Consider the following 22,364-nt stretch of genomic DNA (forward strand, 5'->3'; position numbering starts at 1 on the left):
ACTACAGATATGGAATATTATAGTGACACATATAGAGGATGAAGTGCAATAAAATCACAATAAACTCACTAGTGAGTAGGCTACTACAGACACATTATAAATATCTATATGAATATAGGCGATTTTTCCTCTTTAGAATATCCTTATTTGAACCATATGAATACTTGTCATTTCTATTGCCTAAACACCTATGGGTGAGTCAAATCTGTGTGATGACAGCGGATGGGGTGCAGGGTTTGTTGAGGGAAACGTTTCAGCCTGTTCAGCACAAGTTGAACATTAGGTGTGTCTCCTGGCTCACGTGTAACTTTTTCCTTGGTGTTCAAAACACCCAGAAGCCATCCAGTGCAATATTCTCTACATCTGTACATGTTTCTCTTTTTATATATGTTTCTATTACTGACTTTCATAGCTTCCTATCAGTGCAACCAGTCAGGCTCTATCAGAGACCATGTGCATATTGTATTGAAAAGACACCAATTTCCTACATTTCTATTTTAATTTTTATTTACTGCTTTTTTTTTTACATGATGACTGAAATGAATCTACACAGACATACTACTTTTGTGTTGTGTTATGTTTAATATGACATTGGTCAAGTGAGCAAACTCACTTGACCAATAAAACTGATTCTGATTCAGTTCAGGTTGTGCCAGGTAAGTTATCAATCACAGGAAATAACACTAAATTGACTGTGCAGTTGTAACTTTCTGGCAGGCATTGCATTGTCCAAACTGGGTAAAACAAAGCATTGTGCAAGTAAGGCTCTGAAGTTTAATATTCTCCTAGTCTGATGGGAGCTGCTGGTATTTCCCATCTGAATGGGCATGGTGGAATGGCAGTTTCATAACGTGTCAGCCAGATGTGTTTCAGAGGGCCTGACGCGCTTGTCAGCGCAGTATTTGCATTCCGAGCTCTGCAAATACTTACATGTTGAAACACAAAGAGAAGAACATGGAAAACTGCTCACCTGGCGAATACATGGCTGCTGTAATGACCGAATGTGGATGTGATTAGACTGAATGTCAAAGAGATACATTCGGTATTCCAGGCATGAGAGAAAACCTCACACTCACAGTTCATACATTAAAAAAACAAAACAAAAAACAAACAAACAGGACTATAGAAAAGAGTTTAATACATTTCTGTTTATTTTGAAAGACTAGATACTTACTCAAGTATGATGTCAAATTCCCCTCTGTCAAGACTTGAAATAAGATAAAACCTCAGAAACCACAGACCTTGTTCAGCAATAATAAAAGCCTTCTAGTAGGAATTACCCATTTTAACTTATCAATTTCACAATTCTCAAGCTAGAAAAAATGTCACTCAAATGTATTACTAACAGTTACTTAGCAAAACCAATCTTACCTCAGTGACAGCTTTATAGCTGGTTAGCATTCAACTTTTATACGCCATTTATACCAGTGTAAACATACCACTTCCCATGTTTGGAAATAAATACTATTAAATACACACATCCATTAAAAGGGAATAGCACATTTACCAAGATTTACAGCCATCTTTGACATGAAGTCTAGTTTATCTTTACATATTTTCAGTGTTTAGTTATGCAAGTTAAACAATTGCATCCAACCTTGCAAACTCCCAGTAGTAATTAATTAAAGGTTATGTTGTTGTCCAGTGTTTTGATTGGAAAAAGTATTTGTGGCTTGCAACAATAAGATAATGGGAGGATTCATATTTTACTCTTCTTTCCCCCTGTCCTTCGAGTTATGTAACAAATCCAGCCATGATTTCTGGGTAATGTGTGGTAAAGCTGGTGCGTTGTGTCATTTTCATTTAGCTTAGTTTACAGTATAAAACCAATGCTATGTGCAGTGATTGCTTTCAGTTACTACAATATTTACCCAAGGGTCCACTGGTAATTCACCTCCCTATATATACACACACAGGTATAGGGTGACATCTCTTTCCCCCTGGGCACACACAGCAAGTGTAACCCAACCATATCTGGCCTCGTTCCACAACATCAATTGCCTTTGACTACTCCAGAATTGATTTTTCTCAGATTACATGCTTTCTAAAAGCTAGCAGCCTGCAAAAATGGGTCTGAATTGTCTGCGACAATTGGAAATTACAGGATTCAAACCACAGCAACCCTAACAATACATGAATCAGTTGTAGTATCTAACCTTATCAAAACATTAGTAGCGTCAGGCATTACCTGAACATACAGGAATATACTCACCCATCCTAACCACACTGACACAAATCAGTTCCAGTGGCAGCTTTAGTTTAACTTTAACTTTGTTTGCTTTGATAAAATCAGTTGTTCATCTCACAGGATTAGGTTCTATGTTCCTTTGTCCTACAGCCTCACAAAGAGGCAGAGTCCTTTGAGTCACTTTGTGATGGAAACCAGCAGCACTGGTGTATTTTGACCTACTCACACTGTAAACTTTGACCCCGAGCGGTGCTTCAGAAGTACACCGACCTCTTGCCGCCTTTGTGGATGGAAGTCAGATGTGGAGATTTAGGTGAGGAAGAGTGTAAATCAAAAAACTCCACCTGGAACACACATGCATTCCCTGAGAGAGGAGAGTGAGAGAGAGAAAGAGCGTGTGTGTTTGTGTGTGTCAGAGAGAGAGCCAGAGAGATTCTTCTGTCCAGATCCAGGCCAATGCCTGCAGTCAATAGAGCTTGTTCTCAATAAAAGAGGAGCGTCCTTTCATTTCCATGGTAAAACGCAAAGGTGCAAAGCCTTACTGAACACAGCCATATGAGAACAGAGAACAGAGACAGGCAGTATGAAATGTTCTTTTTCCACAAGCATGGCAACTGTCCTCATCTGGGCTGAATAGTAAACTGGATGCCAATCTGTTTCGGATTCCCTGCATACAAAAAAAAAAGGCAGTACTAAACCAGGTGCCTGTGCTACTTGAAGCGACTCCCATGTGGAATGACAAAGCAGAAAAGAACTCAACTGAAAAGGCAGCATCCAATCAATTTATTTATCAGTGATATATGTACAAGTGTAAAAATCTTACCCTTTTTTCCCCAATGGCTCTTTCAATGAGCCAATGGGGAAAAAAACAACTAAAAAACAACAAATGAAGAGCTGAAACAAATGACGCACATGTCCAGCTATTGTATGTACTTGCTGTAAGAGCTTTGAAAATACTGTACCAGAACAGTGGATAAAAAACACAGACAATTTCTCAGACATTTCTAACATGTCAGTTTGGCTTTCTAGTCATTCCACCGACGGTGGGCTCTTCCCTATTCGCTCAAAAGTTTTAAGATAACAATCCTTGCTGATGTATAAAAAATAGCACAACTAAATGCAGATCAGACTTCAACAGAAGCCGACAGTGGAGCCGTGTGACCGGTGTGGATTCCCACTTTACCAGATGATGTGCTCAAAGTCCCGCTTTAATAAACATGACACCTGCATGCATCGCGCTCTGCTTAGCGTGCAAACCATTGCCATTAATGAAGGAGTTTTCATAAGGGCCCATGAGTGTTTTTTCACCAAACTGTGGATTTGGCTCTTTGATGCAATGGTGCAGATACAATCCCAGAGATAGAAGGCAGTAGGTCTTTAGAGCAGTTTGAATGGTTCTTACAAAAATGTACAGAGTTCCCATCGGTTCAGTCGTCTTCTCTTTCGCTCCCTCGCCCGCTTTTGACATTTATAATGAGCACGGAAACACACACACACACACGTCTTCTAGCTTCCTCTCAGTCAGTCATTCTCATTCATTCACACACTCTTTTCCTGCGCATTCCTCGTGTTCACTGCTTCGCTTTCTTCAGGATGGTGCCCACTGCGGAGATGACGGTGGTCTTGGTGCCGCTGGCGGTGGTCGTCACGGAGACGACCCCCGGCAGGGTTGCCGTGGTGGTGAGCAGGGCGGGCTGGGCCAGGGTCACGGGGACCGCAGAGTCCCACTTGCTTTTCCTCTTCTGGGCCTCTGCTGATGAGGGGAAACACAGGGGAGGAGTGAACGACAGACACTGAACTTGAGATTTAAATGACCAACTTCCCATCAGTTTTCTCCCATCTAATTTAAACTCTAAGGTGTCATGGGTGTTTACCTGTGGCTGTGGTGGTGGTGGTGCTGGTGGTGGAGGCTGCTGTGTTGGAGGGGTTGGTGCCCTTCTTAGTACCGGTCACAAACTCAATCTGGAGAAGGCCAAAAAAAAACACACAATATTGTAACATGCATTTCTTTTTACTGATTATGTTTGAAGCTAGGGCTGGGCGATACTGACAAAATCAAACATCACAATATTTTAGACCGAATACCTCGATATCGATAACGTGACTTCATTTGGGGATGAGTATTGGTGCTTTCATAAGCTATTTACACACAAGAAAATTTGGAAAATTAGTAGTGATCATTATTAATCAGTAATTTGTAATCAGTAATAAGTAATATGTATATGATGAAGAGGTAAAGTAAATTTTACTCAGCCAGAACAGGCTAACAAGTTCAGAAAATGTTATCACTTTACTGTAATGCAGACTTTAAGACAGGAAGAAGCAACTTTCAAGTTATTTCACAAGAATACCGATATCGAATATCGATATTTTACCATATATCGCCCAGCCCTATTTGAAGCATGACCGCTTTTAACCTTCTAGCCAAAGTTGACTGAGCAGGGAGGGAAGGGAGAGCGTTACTTATTCACTTTCCCCACCTACGTATTTCCAGCCAAATCCTGCTTCTCTAACCTCTAGGCTACAGCTGCCCACATACCACTGACTAGATTTCATAGTGTGAGAATAAAGAGCAGCTCCTGTAAGATACATGTTCAGTCAAGTTCCTGAATTCGGCCCTATGCACAGCAATTGATGATGATGATGATGCTGCTGCTGCTGATGATGATGATGACAGCAGCATGTATCACGTTGTTTTTTTACCACGTTTCTTAGCACCCACCCAGCACCTTCAATCCCTGCACTGGCACTATTTGCCTTTGGGGGATTGTTCAGAAGATGCACAGCGATCCTTGCAGAAATCGAGAAATTGTGCGTTCACACACAGATATACACCCACACTCACACACACCCACCCAGCACAAGCACACATGGGCATGGCTCAGCTATAAAGCTGCACTAGGCTGGGCTTGAACTGCAGTGACGAGGGCTGAACTTGGCAAAGCAAGCTGAATTCTGTGTGTGTGTGTGTGTGTGTGTGTGTGTGTGTGTGTGCGCGCGCGTGTGTGTGTTTGGAGGACATAAAGCAGAAATTAAATACAGCTGGTGGAGACTTGCCCCTGACGCAAACAGAGAAGAGCATTAACAGCAGAATAATCCACTCCTCTGTCAGGGAGAGAAGCTTAGTGGGCGTTTTTTTTTTGTTGTTGTTCTCACCTTGGTCCGCTCTTTCTTGGCTTTCTCCAGTTTGTCCATCTCCACTTTCTGGGCTTTGGCTGGGGGGGGTGAGACGCATAAATGAGTGCCGAGCTGGAACCACACATGTACACAGAATGGTGAAGAAAACACACAAAGTTTGGCTTACCTAAAGCTTCGTAATAAGAGTCTTCCGACCAGCCGTGAGGATCAAACATGTCCTTTGGGTAGTTGGTTCCCAGTTCGTCTATACCGCAGAACTGAATGAGCTTCTCATAAATACTGAAAGGCACAGAAAAACCAAACCAAAGTCAACAAAATGACATCAGCAAAACCTAAATGCACTTGGAAACATCTGCCATTAATTTGTGGGCAGAGAAAATTAATGAGCTTCTTAGTGTGTATGCCAAAAATCTCAAATATGCTTAACACTATGTGTGATTGGCTTATAAGTGGAAATGACATTCCTTGTGTTTGTTTGTTGGTTTGGGTGTATTTTTCTGTTTAGCCGCATACCTTGGGTTTCTGAATTCTTTCTTTTTCTGGATGTGGCTGTTTGTGTCGAAATCTCCGTGGAGCTTCCTCTCGTACAGCTTGTAGATCTTCTCCTGTTACCAAACAAACAAATCGATGAAGGACGCGGTCAGGCAGGAGGTCACCTCTGTAAGGAGACGAAGGCCTCTGCCCCGGACCGTCTCAGCTTCCTCCACGCTCAGATATAAATAATGAGCAACATTGGAGTTGAATTTGGCAGGGCTCACTGTCAGTGTCTTCAAATAAACACAACCTATACATATGACTGACTTTGCTCGAGTAAGGGCCGGTGTGAATGGAGCCATTGTAAGTACACGATTTCTCATACCTCTGGGAAATATTTGACAACCAGGCTCAACAGAGCCACAAGGAGCTTGGCAAGAGCTGCTACTGTCAACTGGAGCCAGGGAATCCACAGTGATAAATTAGGCCTTACAAGGAACAAGATGGAGGAAGGGAATGTTGCTCAAAATAAGATATTACTGGAGGAACTGGGCAGATCTCTCTTCCTGAGGTTCAGGGGAAGGTCTTAGGAAACGAAGGGGACATGATTGCAAAAGGAATTTGGAAAATGTTCAGAGAATGGATCCATTCCAGCGATGTCGAAATGACAGAAGCCAATCTGAGGAAAAGAAGAAGATCCTCCTGCACCCATGCATGTCCCGGGGCCAGGGATATCCAGGCTGTTCTGGTGAATCAGTAGTTGTTCATCTGATAGACATGGGAGTGCTAGCCCAGGAGGGATACTTGTGAACCGCTAAGCTGTTCACTCAGTGCCTGAGTCAGCCTTGGGACACTCCCTCCTGACCTGCCCCAACACTTCGGAGAGCAAGCCTCTCTGTGGCTTGACGGCTCTAAATGCACAGTAGCAATGCAGGGGGGAGAAAGAAAAAAAAAACCTAAATTGATAGAAGATGAAATTGTAGAGAAGGCCTGGTTTAATTACAGGGGCGAGTCTTAGAATTTATGCAGCCACCAGAATTTTTATTTCCAACCCTGAAGGGAATGTGTGAAGCTGCTAAGTATTTACTCGGTGTGACGCACAGGTTATCTTAACCGCTGCAGCAGAGAGATGACTAGTCTGGTCTTCATAATGCCATGCTCTCCCGGTAGAGTAGCGATCAGAAACTCTAGAACATTCTTGAATTCTTGAACGTTCACCAAAGGGCGAGTGCAGACTGCGCGTCTGGCAGAGAAACCAACATCTTCGTTTCAGGGCCAGTGACAAGCCTCTGTCTGTCAGGAGGGCAAATTTACTACCTGGAAACTAGTGTTTATCCAAGACATGTAAAACTGTACAAAACGCACACAACGCTCCAAGTCAAAGACACAAGAACACAAGATCTTCTCTGCATCTATTAAACAGAACTGGGAAAATTAAAATACTTTCACAAAACCCCTAAAGCCAGATATATTATCCACACACCCTCTCCTCTGGTCTCATTAGCAGAGATAACTGTGGCCTCAGTGGTGATACAAACAGGTGTGTAAAATATTATTGACTTTTGGCACGAGATGTTAGCAGGGAGAGGTATGTGACATAGTGTTTAAATAAATACTGGGATAAGAAAATGTTTGTGGTGAATGGCAAATAAGAGGTCAAATAATGTTATAATAGTGAAACGATATCTGTGTGTGTGTGTACCTGTAGATGACTAGAACAGCGTCCCGGCGGCTCAGGAGGGATCCTGATCTCGTCAGGTGACATGTTCCTCACCTTCTCTGAGAAGAGAGCTGGGGAGAAGACAGAAACATCAACATAAGCCTAAATATATACTCACATTTTATATATTTAAAAAAAATCTTATTTCCCCTTTATTTAACCAGGTGAGTCTCATTGAGATGTCCATCTCTTTTGCAAGGGAGCCCTGGCCAAGAGAGCAACAAACAGATATAACAATAGAAAATACAATAGAAAACCACAATAAGTTACACATTATACATTCTCAAGTAAAACAGCTGCAAACCTCAGTTTTTAAGGACTGCAGAAGCCTTTTAAAATCACCCAGAGGGATGAAATGATCCAGATTTGCGTCTTTCTGGAGCCGATTCCAGGACCATGGAGCATAATAACTAAAAGCAAACTTCCCAAATTCCGTGGAAGGGCGAGGGACAGTGAAAAGGAACTTGTGTTCCAAAGAAAAAGGCGATGTAAATGGCCAGGGAGTTGCCCTATGATGGCTTTGTAAATAAAAACGTGCCAATGAATCTATCTACAGTAATGTAATGAGTTCAGGCCTGAACCTTTCGTACAAGTCTCTGTCTTATATCAATGTAAAGCATGCAGAATTAGTATGAACTCGAACAACAGTTGATACTGATACTGCAGTACATCACAAGAACACATACGTTTCTTTTTTTTAAATCTTAAATTCTTTGTTGACCTCTGAACAATAAAACAACTGGAGAAAGTGTTAACAAATAAGGAGGGAGATGGGATACTGAGATAACCGGGATAAAACAAAAATAAAACAGTTAATCAAACAAAGGTTCAGTGCGTGTTGGATAAACATGTTCGGTGAATTCCTGAGTATATTGTTGTTCATCATAACCTTCAGTGTGTGCCAGCGGGTTTGACTGAGGTGGAGTGGTATGAGGCCTGGGAGTGCACCTCCCGGGCAGGGAGTGGCTGTTGTTGGGGCTTGTATGGAGGAGGGAGGCTCCTCACCTCTCCTTACCTCTCCCCTCTCTCTCTCCCTCCTTCCCCTCCCCTTCACTCTTCCCCTGTTTTCCTCTCCCTGCTCAACTCCTCCCTCTCTGTGCGTTCTATGACTGCAGGCCAGGCATTTTTTGGTGTCACTCTATATCCCCAATCAGCCAGAGTGTCTTCAGAGTTATTCAACACTGTCATTCATGCTCAGACTAAGTGGCGCAAGGTGTGTGTGTGTGTGTGTGCATGCGTGCAAACGCAAGAGACTGTTTCCACTGAAATTCTGCGCAGATCGTGGACGAGTAAAAACTTGACTGGACATGAAAAGATAATTTTGTGAAGTGGTATCTTTACCTTTGCCTTGTTCAGCACTTTATCTTGAGAACCACCCTCAGAGAGGGTGGGAGGGTAAGGGGGTGGGGGGGTAGGGACGTCTCACTTTATTACTGTCACTATTATCACTTTTTATTTTTATATGATACTACATTGATGTATATTTTGTAACAATGTGGAATATGCCTGCCCAACCCTGGGAACTTTTGTTGAAAATCTCAATAAAAAGATTTTGAAAAGAAAAAGAGAACCACCCTCAGATTCTCTTACACTGTATCAGCAATCTGTGATGTTCAACGCATTCCAGGAGTTTTGCAACTTAGTTTTTTGGTGAACCCACTTTCCCTCCACCTGCCTCGTCTACATCCACTTCAGTTAGTGATTTACTACTTTTCCCAGAATGACTTTCATTGAACTGCATGGTCCCAGAACTGCACGTTGCATCACTAACAGCTGTTTTTTTTTAGAGTGTTAAAGTGTTTTAGGGTGGATTTGTCCTTTAAATCAGATGGATCAGGCTCAGAAGTGGCATGTGGTCCATCTACTCAGCCCTGGCATACATGTTGCTGGTCAACAGCAAAGCAAGCTTTGCCCATGGGACCATGCCAGTGCTGACCTTTGTGTATTTGTGTGGAGGCAAGATGCCGTCTGTGTAGACACACTCTTTCCAACTGTCCCACACTCCACTAACTTGCTCTTTCCCTTGATCTCCTGATTATTTGGGACAACAAACTCACACGTGTGCATATGGACACGCCTCCCTGCTCTCCCTTATCTCCAGACAGTTCAGAGGAGGAGCTCAGAACCTGCTTATCTATGATTCCTCCCCGATCCTGCTCCATGTCTGAGGAGGAGCAAGGAGGGGCAAGGAGGGGCAGGGCATTTCCCTTGGTGGCTACACACCTAAGTACAGCTAAGCATGCATGCACACACACTTACATTTGACACAAGAATGTAAACAGGCATATAGTCGACACACATAAATCTCATGCATATAACTAGTTTGTACACCCTATTTTAGAGAACAGTAAAACAAAAAATATTGTGGCCTCTGGCAATAAAAAAAACCTGACCAGGCAAGTCAGATGAGTCATAGGCAGCTTGTGGGAGCTTAGTGTTTCATTAAACTTGGTAACAGACACACACACTCATACTGTAAACACACAATTACACATGGCAGTTGTGACAGGGTCTTTGAATTTCAGAAGCCTGCTAACCCAAAGGAGACAATGGGAGATTTAGTTGGTAATTTTGCAGTCTTGTTGAAGGAGCTTTGGATTAAACACCAAAATAAACTGTAGCCTCTACAGTAACAATGGAAGTATAAATAAAGTACAGCAGATATCCCCCTTTGTAAATAGGCTAAAGATAAAAGTGTAGGGAACTGTAGGGCCAATGTGTAGTAGAGTATTTTCACAAACAGCAGCTGCAAATGTCAGGAAGGACATGGGAAGAGAGGAATAAACAGACAGAGAAAAGATTATATTCTGCCTCAAAATTACCATCTGTCCTCCTCAAAAACAGACAGAAGTCACAGTCTGTGCCCTGGGGGTCTTTCGGACAGACAGACAATGTGCTTCCCTTTAGTGAACGGACAAAGAGCTGTCTTCAGCCTGCTGACGGGAGGCCTTTCGCCAGACACACTGTGACATTTACTGTCAGACAAGACAGAGGAGCCAAGCTCCACTGCAGGAATGTCAAGTGTCCAGTCCCGGGCTGTGAGTCACACTCAACTACAGTGTTGGTGATGGTGGTTGTTTTGAAAACTAAAAATTGCTCTTGCCCATTTCCCTCTTCTTTGTGACTTCTTTCTATAACTTTGACGCAAACGAGGAAAGTGGAAGTGGTGTTGTTGGCAATACCAAACTGTAGGAGTGAAGCAGTCAAGAATTCCCTCGGCTCCTGCTGTCTCTCCTATGGAGCGTGTTGGAGGGAGTCCAAAGGGAGGCTCCTCGCTTCAGTGATTTTAGAACACAATGGTTGCAAAAACAGGATGCAAGAAATCAAGCAAAGACTTGAGAAATTCAATCTGATTTATCGGAACAAATCAGCCTGGGAAATTCATTTCAAAATGAAAATCTTGTTATATGTATATCCCTCATCAGGGGGCGGCAGGGCGGCTAACTGAACCCCTACCAGCTCCACAGGGCTGCTGTTCTGTACCTGAGCCTGACCTCTGACCTCACTGTGGAGCGGTGCAAGAGAAAAGAGAATTTCCCTACGAGGATCAATAAAGTGGCATCTCATTATCATTATTATCAGTTCTCCAGCCTCTCCTGCGGCGCATTGCATAATCTGTGTGATCGTCTGCATCCGGCTGTCGGGTCGTATGACAACCCCAGTAGAAAGAGTACGGTCAATGCCAGAGGTTTATGGCTTAATAGAGCGCTGTATAAAATGCCACTCCCTGTATCACTCATATCCTGTCTGATCTGACGCTCACCATTTTCCCACCACACACACACAATCGTACAGGTCAGTCATGACTCACAAACCACCGATAGCTTCCTGTGTCATACCTTTACTATGTCTGTCAATCAGTCAGTGGAGATATGGCAGATAAGGCGCTATAGAAAATTCTGATTGGGGAACTGGGGATTCTAAAATACATTTTTGTTTTATAACACAGGTATGTGCATATGGAATACAGATTTCTAACTTGGTATGTGTTTGGCGTGTGTGTGTGTGTGTGTACTCACCAACTAGCTCATTGGGGTCCCTCCTTTCTGCTTCTGGGATCTCCTGTAAAAGGGAAGAGGAAAGAGAGGGGAAGAAAAGAGGAAAAAAAGAGACAATTGGGATACATAAGTCTCCTTTGGACAGGAGAATCCAATCAGACAGGCCTTGATGGAGGTAAATATTATAAACATCACCGCTGGTAGCTATTATTACACAATGTTCATAACCAGGGTACTGTTAATTACAGTAAATGTTATGTAGAGCCGGAACTCCAAACCTACAAACCAGAAACGCTAATGTAATAGAATGCACAGAGCAGGAGTTGGCAGGGAGAATTATCTGTGAGAACCAAAAGAAAACAAGATAGTAAATCTAGTCAGTTTCAAGTGAAAGCCCAGGCTGGAGGAGGAGACGTCTTGTACAGCCTCTAAAATATGGCCCCTGCTGCACCAGCACTGTGGGCATAACACAGGTTCAGGAGAAAGGAACAGTGCTCCTATTCACTGGCATGGCATCACACACAGTCACCTAGCAACTGCATGGGCACATCAGAGAAATGTCTTGAAGCTGGCCAAACCACGTAGAACGAGGAGGAGGGCCGGCATGAAGACAAGGAAGCGTAGCAGAGCCTGCTGGCATAAATCCTGACAAAAATACTAGCTGCTGCTGGAGACAGGTAAACAATCGTGATAATAATAATAATCGTAATAATAATTCATTGATCCCTCAAGGGAAATTCTCTTTTCTCTTGCCCCCCTCCACAGGAAGGTAAGAGGTCAGGGTCTGGAGATGGTAGGGATTCTGTATCAAGGACACTTAAGCAGGGTGGATGCTTGGCAACCTGGGGGCGTAAACCTGGGTTTCCTGGTTGAATGGTGTTGCCCTACTCATTCCAACACCCTGCTGCCCAACTAAAATATATAATGACATTATTTTAGCAAGCCCACTGTATCTAAAAGCCAAATATTTTACAAAGGCCTGCTTGCATGTAGGCCAGAGACCACGTCATACAGCTATGAATAATCCAGTAAATCAATTCCAGGTCCATAAACTACACAATAAATGCCTAAGCTGAATTCAATTCAATCAAATATCTAGCATTGGGAGAAAGCTGACAGTAAATCATACTTGTGCAACCAAAGCCGTTACCCAATATAGTCTGGCAAATCGCTGTGGCAACATTTCAAAGATCTGCTAAGTATTCAGTCACGCCAGCTAGATCAGGCCCAAGCACTGTGGAGAGCCACTCTTATCAACAATTAAACTGAACTTGATCAATACAGAAACACATCTGCCTAGTGGACAGAATATTCACGGTTAACAGTTAAGGTTTGCTAATAGTTAATAACAACTCAAAGTGGGAGGACAGAGCAGAAGCTAGTAAAAACATTCCTCTTTCTATCAACTAAAGAATGGCCTCTGGCACAAGCTGTATCTGAACCCAAACAGTCGATACTAAGCTAAACATCACAGGCTAGAATGCAGTGCTAGCCAAGCTCTTAGAGCAGAGTTAAAAAAAAAAAAAACATAAACCATAATCATCTTACATCACAATACACAACAATGACTGGGCTGTTTCCATCAATTCTCTGGAAAATTAGGTCCTATATAATGTGTATGCTCAACATATTCCTACATGCACTGTTGGGAAATCAAATTATAATCCGTACTATAGAAATAAAATCTTATCATGAGGTTTTCCCCGTGCCAGCCCTGTTATCTCTTCTCAAAATTCATTGTTAGATTTGGACCAGCTAAGCGATAGACAACATAAATCACTTTGAAATCTAAGACGGGTTGTAAAACAAAGACTTTCTGATAGACCAGACATCCTCTCTCTTGTATTGTTTCTGCTTGTTTGAGTTGTGACTCACTCTCACCTCAGTGACCTGTACCAATCAGCACAGCAGGAAGCTGGCATGCTGTCCAGTTCACACAGCATTCCAACACACACACACACACACACACAGGGTGGGGTTAGTGTGGCACAGCTCTGCAGGTCCCAACAGCGAGCTCTGAGCTACAGCACTGTTTTTCCCTTCAGAAGAGACTTTTCGAAAAAGAAAGACGCATCACTCAAGCAAATCAAAGCATATCCATACTTCAAGTATGACTTACTCACTAGGTTTTATCGACACAGAAAGTGCCACCATAGTAATTTGCCCATTCGTTAAACATACATAAATCCACAGCACCATCTAGTGAACATGTTTCTTCACAGCATGTGGTGGCAGCTTTCACAGTGCCAGCAAACAAGAAGCGACATGTTTTTTCATGCCTTGGCATTTGGTTAGTCACAAAACACAGAACAAACAAATGACAAATTCATCCTCCACAAACAGTAAGGCTATGGTCCTTTTCCACGTCCAAACTGCCCCACAACAGAGTGGGGGTGGGGGGGTTCAAATACCTTAACATCATCTGCGTCCCTCCCCTCGTCAGATTCGTCCATTTCCTATAAAAACAGAAATGCAGGAGGTTAACACTATAGGGGTCAAAAGGGGTTGAGACTAGGAGGGGGAACTCCCCCTCCACTCACACTCCCAGAGTTGCAGTGGAAGGCAGTGGTGCGCCCAATAGGAATAAAAGTTGAAGCAAGTTATCTTGCTCTGAGCAAGTTTTTGAAACAAGGGAACCTCGGAAAAAGGCAAACTGAAACACTGACCGAGTTACGGGAGCTCTCTCCGCTGTCTTCATCTCCATATCCCTTCTCCTCGGGGTCCTCCACCCGGCTCAAGTCGTCGTCCCCATAGCTGGCTGACACTAGACCCCCTGCACGGCTCCCTGGGGACGGGATGAGAGAGGAGCAGAGGGATACATACCACACACACACATCACAGATTAGAGAGAAGTGGCATTCAGGTTGCAGGGAATCAAAGTCTTGGCTCAACGCAGCCCCAACACATGGTGTTCTCTCTTATATGAAAGAACATCATGGTAAACTGCATTCAAAAATCTGGCAATGAAAAAAAAATGCTGCCTGGGGGATTGTGTGTATGCCGAATTGAAGCGTGGATCCTAATGGTTTGATAACGGTATTAAGGCATATCCTATGAGGTGTGTACATTTATCTGTAACCACATTAAATTTCCAGAATTTTGAATGGAATTTGGCGTTCTCTCCATCCAAGAGAACGGCGTGTATCAGGCTAAATTCAACTCTTAGCATACTATTTTAACGCCAGAGCAGCCGTGATTTAATGATGCAGCCGAACGGGGAACTATTGTGTGAGACTGGGGTCACAAGAAGGGGAATCCAGTAGCACCAACAAGACATTTGTTTGGTTTAAGTTGTAGGCTAGTAGTAGCTACGTTGACAGGACGTGGTCGCATCTCATACAAAGAATGCGCCATAACTAGCTTAACAAGGCTAATATAATGAACTATACGCTGACTGCAGCAGTTAACCCGAACTTCTTGAAACCTTGAAACACCAACTGTCTAAGTTTCTGTAAACAAAAATCGACGCTTTACAGAAACAAATCTATAAATGCACGTAACGTTACCTCTACTAGCAACAAGCTAACGTTAGCTAACACAATGAAGTTCGGGAAGTAAAATTCACTCTGAAGTAAACACAATTTCTGCTTTTTAAACATATCAAATTAATAAATGTGTTATTACTGACCTGTCTCTTCTATTTCAGTCTCGGAATCAGGCTCAGAATCGTCGCCATAATCTGCCAAAGAGGAAAGAGGGACACTCTTTTTGCCGCTCGCCATTGCTAGCACGCGTCGCATAAACGCACGGACGCACAGTAAAAACGTCACGGAAGCTAACTGCGCACGCGCCACTTGGGCACTGGGAAATATAGTGTAGATCGCTCTTTCACAGTTTTGTGTCAATAGCTGTTTTTATGTGAACGTTGTATACTAGATATAAACTGTCATTTTCGATTAATTATTCCTATCTTTATTTTCAGAGACGTTTAACTGTGTCAAATGGTTGGGGATCAGTGTTTAGTCTAGACTGTTGTTATTATTTAGCAATTAGACTATTATTTATTGATTTGATGATGAGTATAGTAGATATGGATTAGAGACTATGAATACTGTTTCAATTGCAAATGTCCACAATGCCTCTTTGGATGGCTATGTTTTTGTCCCTCGAAAATTTCAGCCTGGACAGATGCAGCTAGTAACTCACACAACACTTTTTTTTCATAAATAGGCTATAAATAGTAACATAATATAATTGATGTTAAATTGCAGTATCTTGTTTTTATTAAATTAAAAGAAAATAGAGCATGCAAGACAGCTCCTCTTTCTGGCCATGTGCAGAGACATTCCGGAAATCATCACTGTTTGTTTTCACTATGATTTAATGATTTAGTACATGTCTGTACGGGATACTACACTGATCCTATGAATTACATGAAAAAAATCATTTGACGAAAGGTTGATATAAGAAAATACTTTCATATTTCCTTTATTTTGTGTATACAACATTTTGATATGTCACTTCTTAACATCATTTGGTTGACCTGCTGGGCTATATTATAGTAGGGGGATAATAATGTTGCTGAAGATGAATGATTAAAAAACTAAGTTGATTGAATTTGAAATGATGAAAGATTGTGGTCCAGGTGCTGGTGCAGTACCAGTGGTGTTAACCAGTAGAAATACAGAAATGGGAAAATAGCATAGAAATATTACATATTACGTTTTCATTTATATTGATTCATAAATTTAAGATATCTATATGTTACAAAATCTTTTGGTAAAACACAGCAAGATATTGCAAGTCCCAATTCGACCACATTTCAAAAATGGACCCAAAGATGGACAGACAAATTCTCTGTCCGCTTCCATATGAGTCATTTCCCTCCACACATCTAGAGCATCCCGTTCTTTGACTTCTTCTTCTTCTTCTTGCCCTCTTCCTCTGGGGCGCAGCAGCATCCGTAGAGCAGGGCGAAGACGACCAGAGACAGCGTTCCCAGCACGAACACTCCTATGACCACGACGCCGCCCAGGGCCCACGGCTCGTGATGCAGACGGTACAGGAACCACTCCACCCAGTCCTCAGGGAGCGCCGTGGGGCTCGGCCGCTCCGGTACACTGCAGGGAGTGAAGGACAGGCCAGGAGAAGGATGAATACATGGATATAGTGCCAAAGAACTTGGGAGATAAGGGAGTTAGTCTCTACTGGGACGATATGCTTATCTCATGATACGATTCGATATGCGATACGGGTTCACGATTCAATACAACCACGATACGATGTAATAAATAAAAGTTCAAAAACAACAAAGTCTGACTGTGCAGAATTCTGTTTATTTCTGAGCCATAAATCTTTCTAGCGATGGCATTGGCTTGCTAGAATGTAAACAACAATTGAAAAATGTCATTACAAAGTGACAATAATATAATTTGGATGGAGAGCTTGTGAAATTGTGATGGTCAAGCGTCTCATTTGTAATTAATACAGCAGAATAAAATGTAGCTAATATCGCAATTCATTTTTCTCTCCCATGATAGGTATTGTCACATTTTTGTATTGCGATATACTGAATTTGTATATATGTCCCATCCCTAGTGGCTACTGATCAAATTAGTTGTATTTGTCAACATCATCATCATCATCACCATCATCATCCTCTTGTCAAGCCCATAAAAGGTTTACTTGACCATTTTCTGAGCTCCTGCTTAATACAGCATAGAACTCATACATGAGAGTAAATAGTGTAAATGATCTGCTGATGATATCATGTCTAATACAGCAATAACATAACATTTCAGTTTGTTTTGCATAGGTGCAACATCACTAATAACAGATGTGATGTTTTTTTTATCAGCGTACTCTATACAGAAGCTGCTGATGTGAAAAACTGTTGCCCCCAGCACATTCCCATTGAAAAACTCACCTCTCCACAGCCATGTCCTGCGAGCTGATCCTCTCCACGGCTCAGTGGCTCCCAATGCTGCGTGAATATAGTCTGTGAGAACAGATGACTGAGCAAGTCGCCCTCTTCAGCTAACTTCCTGATCCAGGGCCAGTCCTGAAACTGTTTGAGCGCAGCCTAAACATCAGAATCACTAGCAACCGATTACAATTTGTGTGAAGTGTGGTGACTCAATCTCTAAATCTAAACTCTGCAAACGGCTGCAAGGCTTCAAGTCTGGTTTCCCTGCTCTCGGTGACACTGTAACCCGCTCTGTCTGGGTCTGGGTATGGCACAGAAAGAGAAACAGAGCTCCTGGTTAATGTTTACTGATAATATTGACTGCTGGAGGCAAAGGAGAGGCCTGGTGATAAGGTATGCATACAACAGTGCTCTCTCTTACTGATGTGATCTAGATAAAAACAACTGTTCTGGTGTGAAGTTGCCTCAATTATGCAGAGAAAGCCATGCAACATTCAGATGAGTGACCATATCATAGTTATAGATAGATATATGGTGATGTGTTCATGTGACCTTATAAGAAATGAGTCAAAATTATTTTTTAGAATGTCAATACTGAACATTTATTACTACATTAAGTTCATTGAAACTTATTACCATGTTGCTCCTGAGTAACATCTACAAATCCAACACTGTTTTGTTTCAATAAAAACATTGTATGTGGAGGGAAAGTACAGTATAAATAAATGCTAATGCTAATCATAATTCTGCCATATTGTAATGGGAATACCTTCTATGTCAAAGCATGTCATATTCTTCCATTGGCACATTTTGCAAAACATTGTCTCCTCACTGAACCAGCAGAGGGCGCCACTCTCTTTTTTTTCACTGGCAAGTTTCCACTGGAAAACACAGGCACGCATACACCAAGCTGGAATTTGTGTATATTTTCCATATGTTCAACACGAAGGAGCAGAGAGTTTGTTCTTCACATTCCTGATATACATCACAGCTAAAATATCAACAGGATACAAAACCACTGAAGCTGTAATGAGTCTCTCTGCCATTCAAGCACAAATCCTAAATTGGCTTCCCCGTCTTTTCATCCATCTCTCCTCTCAAAGCATGGAGCGGCTTGTTCTTGGAAAGAGCTGCAGCACAGCAGCACAGTGTTTCATTGTCCCGGCCTATAGTGAATCTGGATGGGCTGTGCTACTCTGCTGATTTACACAGATTCCTGATGGCTGGCTCCAAGGCATGGCTCTCTTTGTGTATCCAGTCTTTGTCCCAATACTGGAAATATCCTTGCAATCTTTTCCTTCAAGAGATCGCTGATCGAACATGATTCTAGAGGGGGAAAGAAACATTTCCCTTTATGCAAAGCTGGCTAAATGCCCCATGTCATGTCATTATCTGAAGGCTGGATGCTGTATTTATCAGTGGAGTTTGTTTGTAGTTCTCCGACTCCCCTTCAGACGGGCTGCAGAGGCTGCACTCTGGAGCCCTGGTACTTTGGCTTCCCGCAGCAGCAGCAGTGGACGCAGGACAGCACGATCATGAAGAGAAACGTGGCTGGAAGTAGAGAAGAAGAAAAAGAGAGGGGATGGGGCGGGCAGAAAATTGGCGGTGGGGGTGTAGGGATTTGGGTAGGCGGAGAAGGGGAGGGAGAGAAACAGTTTTGTTACATATTTAAACTGAGTTGGTGTTTGATGCACATGTGTGTTTTGTTTAAAGATTCTAATTTATTAGATTTGGTCCATTTTCAGCTCACTATGTCTTATACACCTAATAGTCTATGCCAGAGACGGGACTCCAGTCACAGTTCTAAACACTTGAGACTTGACTTGGGTTCTGGTGACTTTGGACTTGACTCTGACTTGTACTTTGAGGACTTGAAAAGGTTTCTAAAGTCTTGACTTGAGATCTTGTGTTTGTGTAAATTACTTAGATTGAAAGTGATGAGATTTGTTCCAGCAGACGACTGAATTTAAATTCTGTTTTCTGAATTTATTGAAGTTGAAACTGATTATAGAAATCAAACTCATGATGCTCTTACCAAGTTTTTATCCTATTAAAACCATATTGCATTGAAAAGTCCTAGATATTTAGTTTTCTTTAAGATATTCAATTGATACTGGACTCTTGATTTGTTCTGACTTGACTTGCTGTTCTACATTTAGACTTGAGACTTGACATTAATGACATGGATTGACTTGGACTTGACTTGGTGTTCTACATTTAGACCTGGGACTTGAGTTGAGACTTGTGCTTCAAGACTTGAGACTGACTTGGAACTCAAGCAAAGTTGACTCTGTCACACTTCTGGTCTATGCACAAAAACTCACCAACAAACAGGATGAGCACAAAGAAGGCCCCCAGCTCCAGCGGGTTGGCTTGTGGGAGACCCTGCAGTTTGGTCCACACCTTCTGCAGGATGTCCAGCATCTCGTCTTTCACCTCCATCCTGACAGATACTGGAGCGATGCAGATGCAGACAGTTGTGTAGGGCAAACCTGAAAAGGACCAACACAAAACGATATACAGCGAGTGAATACATGAGCTCTAGGCCTACTGTCACTTGGCAAGATCCACTGAAAGTAGAAATGAACTAGATATTTTTATCTTCAGCTCCACCCTGAACTACTGAATCCACTGTGCAATTTGTATTCATACACTGCAATTACTCTTCAAGCCTGGTAAGCATATATGCCTTGTATCCCTAAACTCTCTATGTGTTTTTTGAGCAGTCACTCATTATATATCAGCACCTCTAATTAGCCCACTACTTTGCTTCCTCTATGTGTGTGTGTGTGTGTGTGTGTGTGTGTGTGTGTGTGTGTGTGTGTGTGTGTGTGTGGTGCACTCATGAACCTCATAACTGGACTCAGAGTGGCATATTTTGTGAATGGTGTTTATTCTGAATATAACAATTAAATGGTGAAGTGCGTTGGCTGGTAGCTGGTAATATAGTTCTCTCTCTGCTGCCAACTGACAAACAAATAATAGCCTACAGAAATAATCAAAATATCAACAATAGAAAATTATAATTAGGCTACATTAGATTCATAAAATATCCCTGAATTACACTAACCTATTAATTAGAAGAACAGTACACACAAACCCAAACAAGTAACACATGCCGTGAGTCAACCCAACCCGACATTTAACTCATAACAAATAACTAACAAATATGATTTTAAGTGGCAACACTATATAAATAGAAGTAGCGACCGTTTGCTAGCCACGGCAGCGACCAACGGCTATTTTGTGTATCTTACCACAAACCACTAAATTTCCAAATAAGAGCATAATTAAAAGTTTGGCTAGCTTACATACATTACTATTGTTGTATCAAGGTACTTGGTGACATTTTACTGACCTGAAAATAACAATTAAATGGTGAAGTGAGTCGGCTGGTAGCTGGTAATATAGTTCTCTGCTGATAACTTCCAACATGTCCAACTGACATGTCTGCATTGTAAATTCTGACTGCCTTGGCTAGCCATATAAATCCCAAATAAAATGAAAAAGGAACATGGGGGGGATGAAATAATGCAGCACTATTGCATACATACATTACACTTTCAATGTGCCACATGTGCTTGTGTATAGCCCATGTCATTCCCTACCAAAGCCTGGGTGTATCTGGATACAGTAAAGGAGCCACCGTCCTGCCCGTGCCGTTTAATTATAAACACGGCAGACTATTTCAGGCCTGGCATTTGAAGAGCAAGGCCTGTCATCATGGCTGGAGCAGCTGTGTGTGGGCAAGATACTAGAGGGGCCGGTGCAGGAGGAGGGAGAGGGAGTGTGACATGGCAACGGAACGGGATGTTCAAAGGACAAAAAGACATCAAGACATCATTCTGAGTGATTCTGACGGATGTTGGCAGTTGTTTTTCTTGACTTGATTTTATTAGGTCAGGTAGTGTTGTGTGACACTTGCTGAGGTTTTCCCTGTGGTTTGCCAAACTGTGTAATGGCTGAGAAAGAGTAACAACAGTCTGCATCTCTTCCTGCGTGATTCAGAGAGAAGAAACCAATTTGTTGACTTGACTTCTTGTTCCAACACTGAAAAAAATGACTGTTCAAGTAATTTTTTATCTGTTTCCAGACCTATCAAGCTTATTTCATGCTATTTTTAGTCAAATTATAATCTTGCTTGTTCCAATACATTTCACTTGATTCATGCCAATATGACTTCTGTCAAGAAATCATCATGAAACAATGAAGAAAATCTGGAAACAAGAAACTTTCTCCAAGACGATTTCAAGTAAATGTCCTGAAACAAGTTACATTCTCCTGAAAAAAAAGTCACATTTGTTGAAACTGGTAAATCTGCCAGTGCAGTAAGATGATTTCATTAAAAAAAATGTTAAAATAAGCTTGATAAGTCTGGAAACAAGATAAAATAACCTAATAAGTTGTCAGTTTTTGCAGTGAAAGTTCCAAGGAATTTCTCTTTCTCCCTCTTTTTCAACTTAGGTGCATATACTGTATATCATAAGCTATACCTGATTCTGCTCCTCACACAGTTCCTTTACATTTTCTCAAGTGTGTGTGTGTGTGTGAGAGAGAGAGCGTGCACGGACACGTATGCATCATGTGTATCTACTGTATGCGAACGCCTGTCTCAACCACCTGCCGGTCTGAAGAATGCCCGACCTCTGCTGTTTCTCTGCTTCTGCTGCTGCTGAGAGAGGAGATTCCTCTCTCTTTGTCCCTCCGCTGCGCTCCCAGATCATGTTTCATAAGTGGCCGAGACCAAAACACGCTGCTGAAATCTCATTAAAGAGGAGAATATCCCCTTTGTGTTGAGTCTCTGGCTCTGGCCGAGTCGCATAAATAAGTTTGTGTCACTGTGTCACTCTTCCTCACTAGGTTCAGTTTGTTGTTTTTCCTGTGCTGGCCTGCTTCAGTATCTGCTACTTATGAACCCAATCTACTGTAACTGCTGTTAAGTGTTACTATTGGCTTCTAGTAATAACTATAATGCTTGTT

At 42.1% G+C, this 22,364-nt stretch overlaps 1 protein-coding gene across 3 annotated transcripts; it reads right to left on the bottom strand.

Moving 5' to 3' along the window:
* Positions 1–2,952: 2,952 nt before the first annotated feature.
* sap30bp (SAP30 binding protein) lies at positions 2,953–15,253 on the bottom strand. Of its 3 annotated transcripts, none has more exons than XM_071546049.1 (10): positions 15,147–15,253; positions 14,185–14,303; positions 13,930–13,974; positions 11,540–11,582; positions 7,503–7,591; positions 5,840–5,931; positions 5,493–5,605; positions 5,345–5,403; positions 4,063–4,150; positions 2,953–3,938 (listed from the first exon to the last, which is right to left on the bottom strand). In XM_071546049.1, exons 1-10 carry the CDS (start codon positions 15,238–15,240, stop codon positions 3,760–3,762), a joined length of 921 nt encoding a protein of 306 aa, XP_071402150.1. In that variant the 5' UTR covers positions 15,241–15,253; the 3' UTR covers positions 2,953–3,759. The 3 variants fall into 3 exon arrangements, with proteins under 3 accessions (XP_071402150.1, XP_071402149.1, XP_071402151.1); XM_071546048.1 differs by having other exon boundaries at positions 2,953–3,941; XM_071546050.1 differs by lacking the exon at positions 13,930–13,974 and having other exon boundaries at positions 2,953–3,941.
* Between the last annotated feature and the right edge of the window lie 7,111 nt (positions 15,254–22,364).

The sequence above is a fragment of the Centroberyx affinis genome, unplaced genomic scaffold (genome assembly GCF_046629955.1).
Source record: "Centroberyx affinis isolate AG114_WGS23_722 - 3 ecotype Tasmania unplaced genomic scaffold, CSIRO-AGI_Caff_v1 ptg005098l_1, whole genome shotgun sequence".
NCBI lineage: Eukaryota > Metazoa > Chordata > Actinopteri > Beryciformes > Berycidae > Centroberyx > Centroberyx affinis.

Excerpts from the sequence above, each read along its gene's own strand:
- sap30bp (XM_071546048.1), bottom strand. The coding sequence starts at position 15,240 with ATGGCGAGCGGCAAAAAGAGTGTCCCTCTTTCCTCTTTGGCAGATTAT. Across the intron at positions 11,583-13,929 it reads GGGACGCAGATGATGTTAAG|GAGATCCCAGAAGCAGAAAG; the intron begins GTATTTGAACCC and ends TCCCTTTTACAG. Across the intron at positions 5,932-7,502 it reads GCTGTTCTAGTCATCTACAG|GAGAAGATCTACAAGCTGTA; the intron begins GTACACACACAC and ends GTTTGGTAACAG.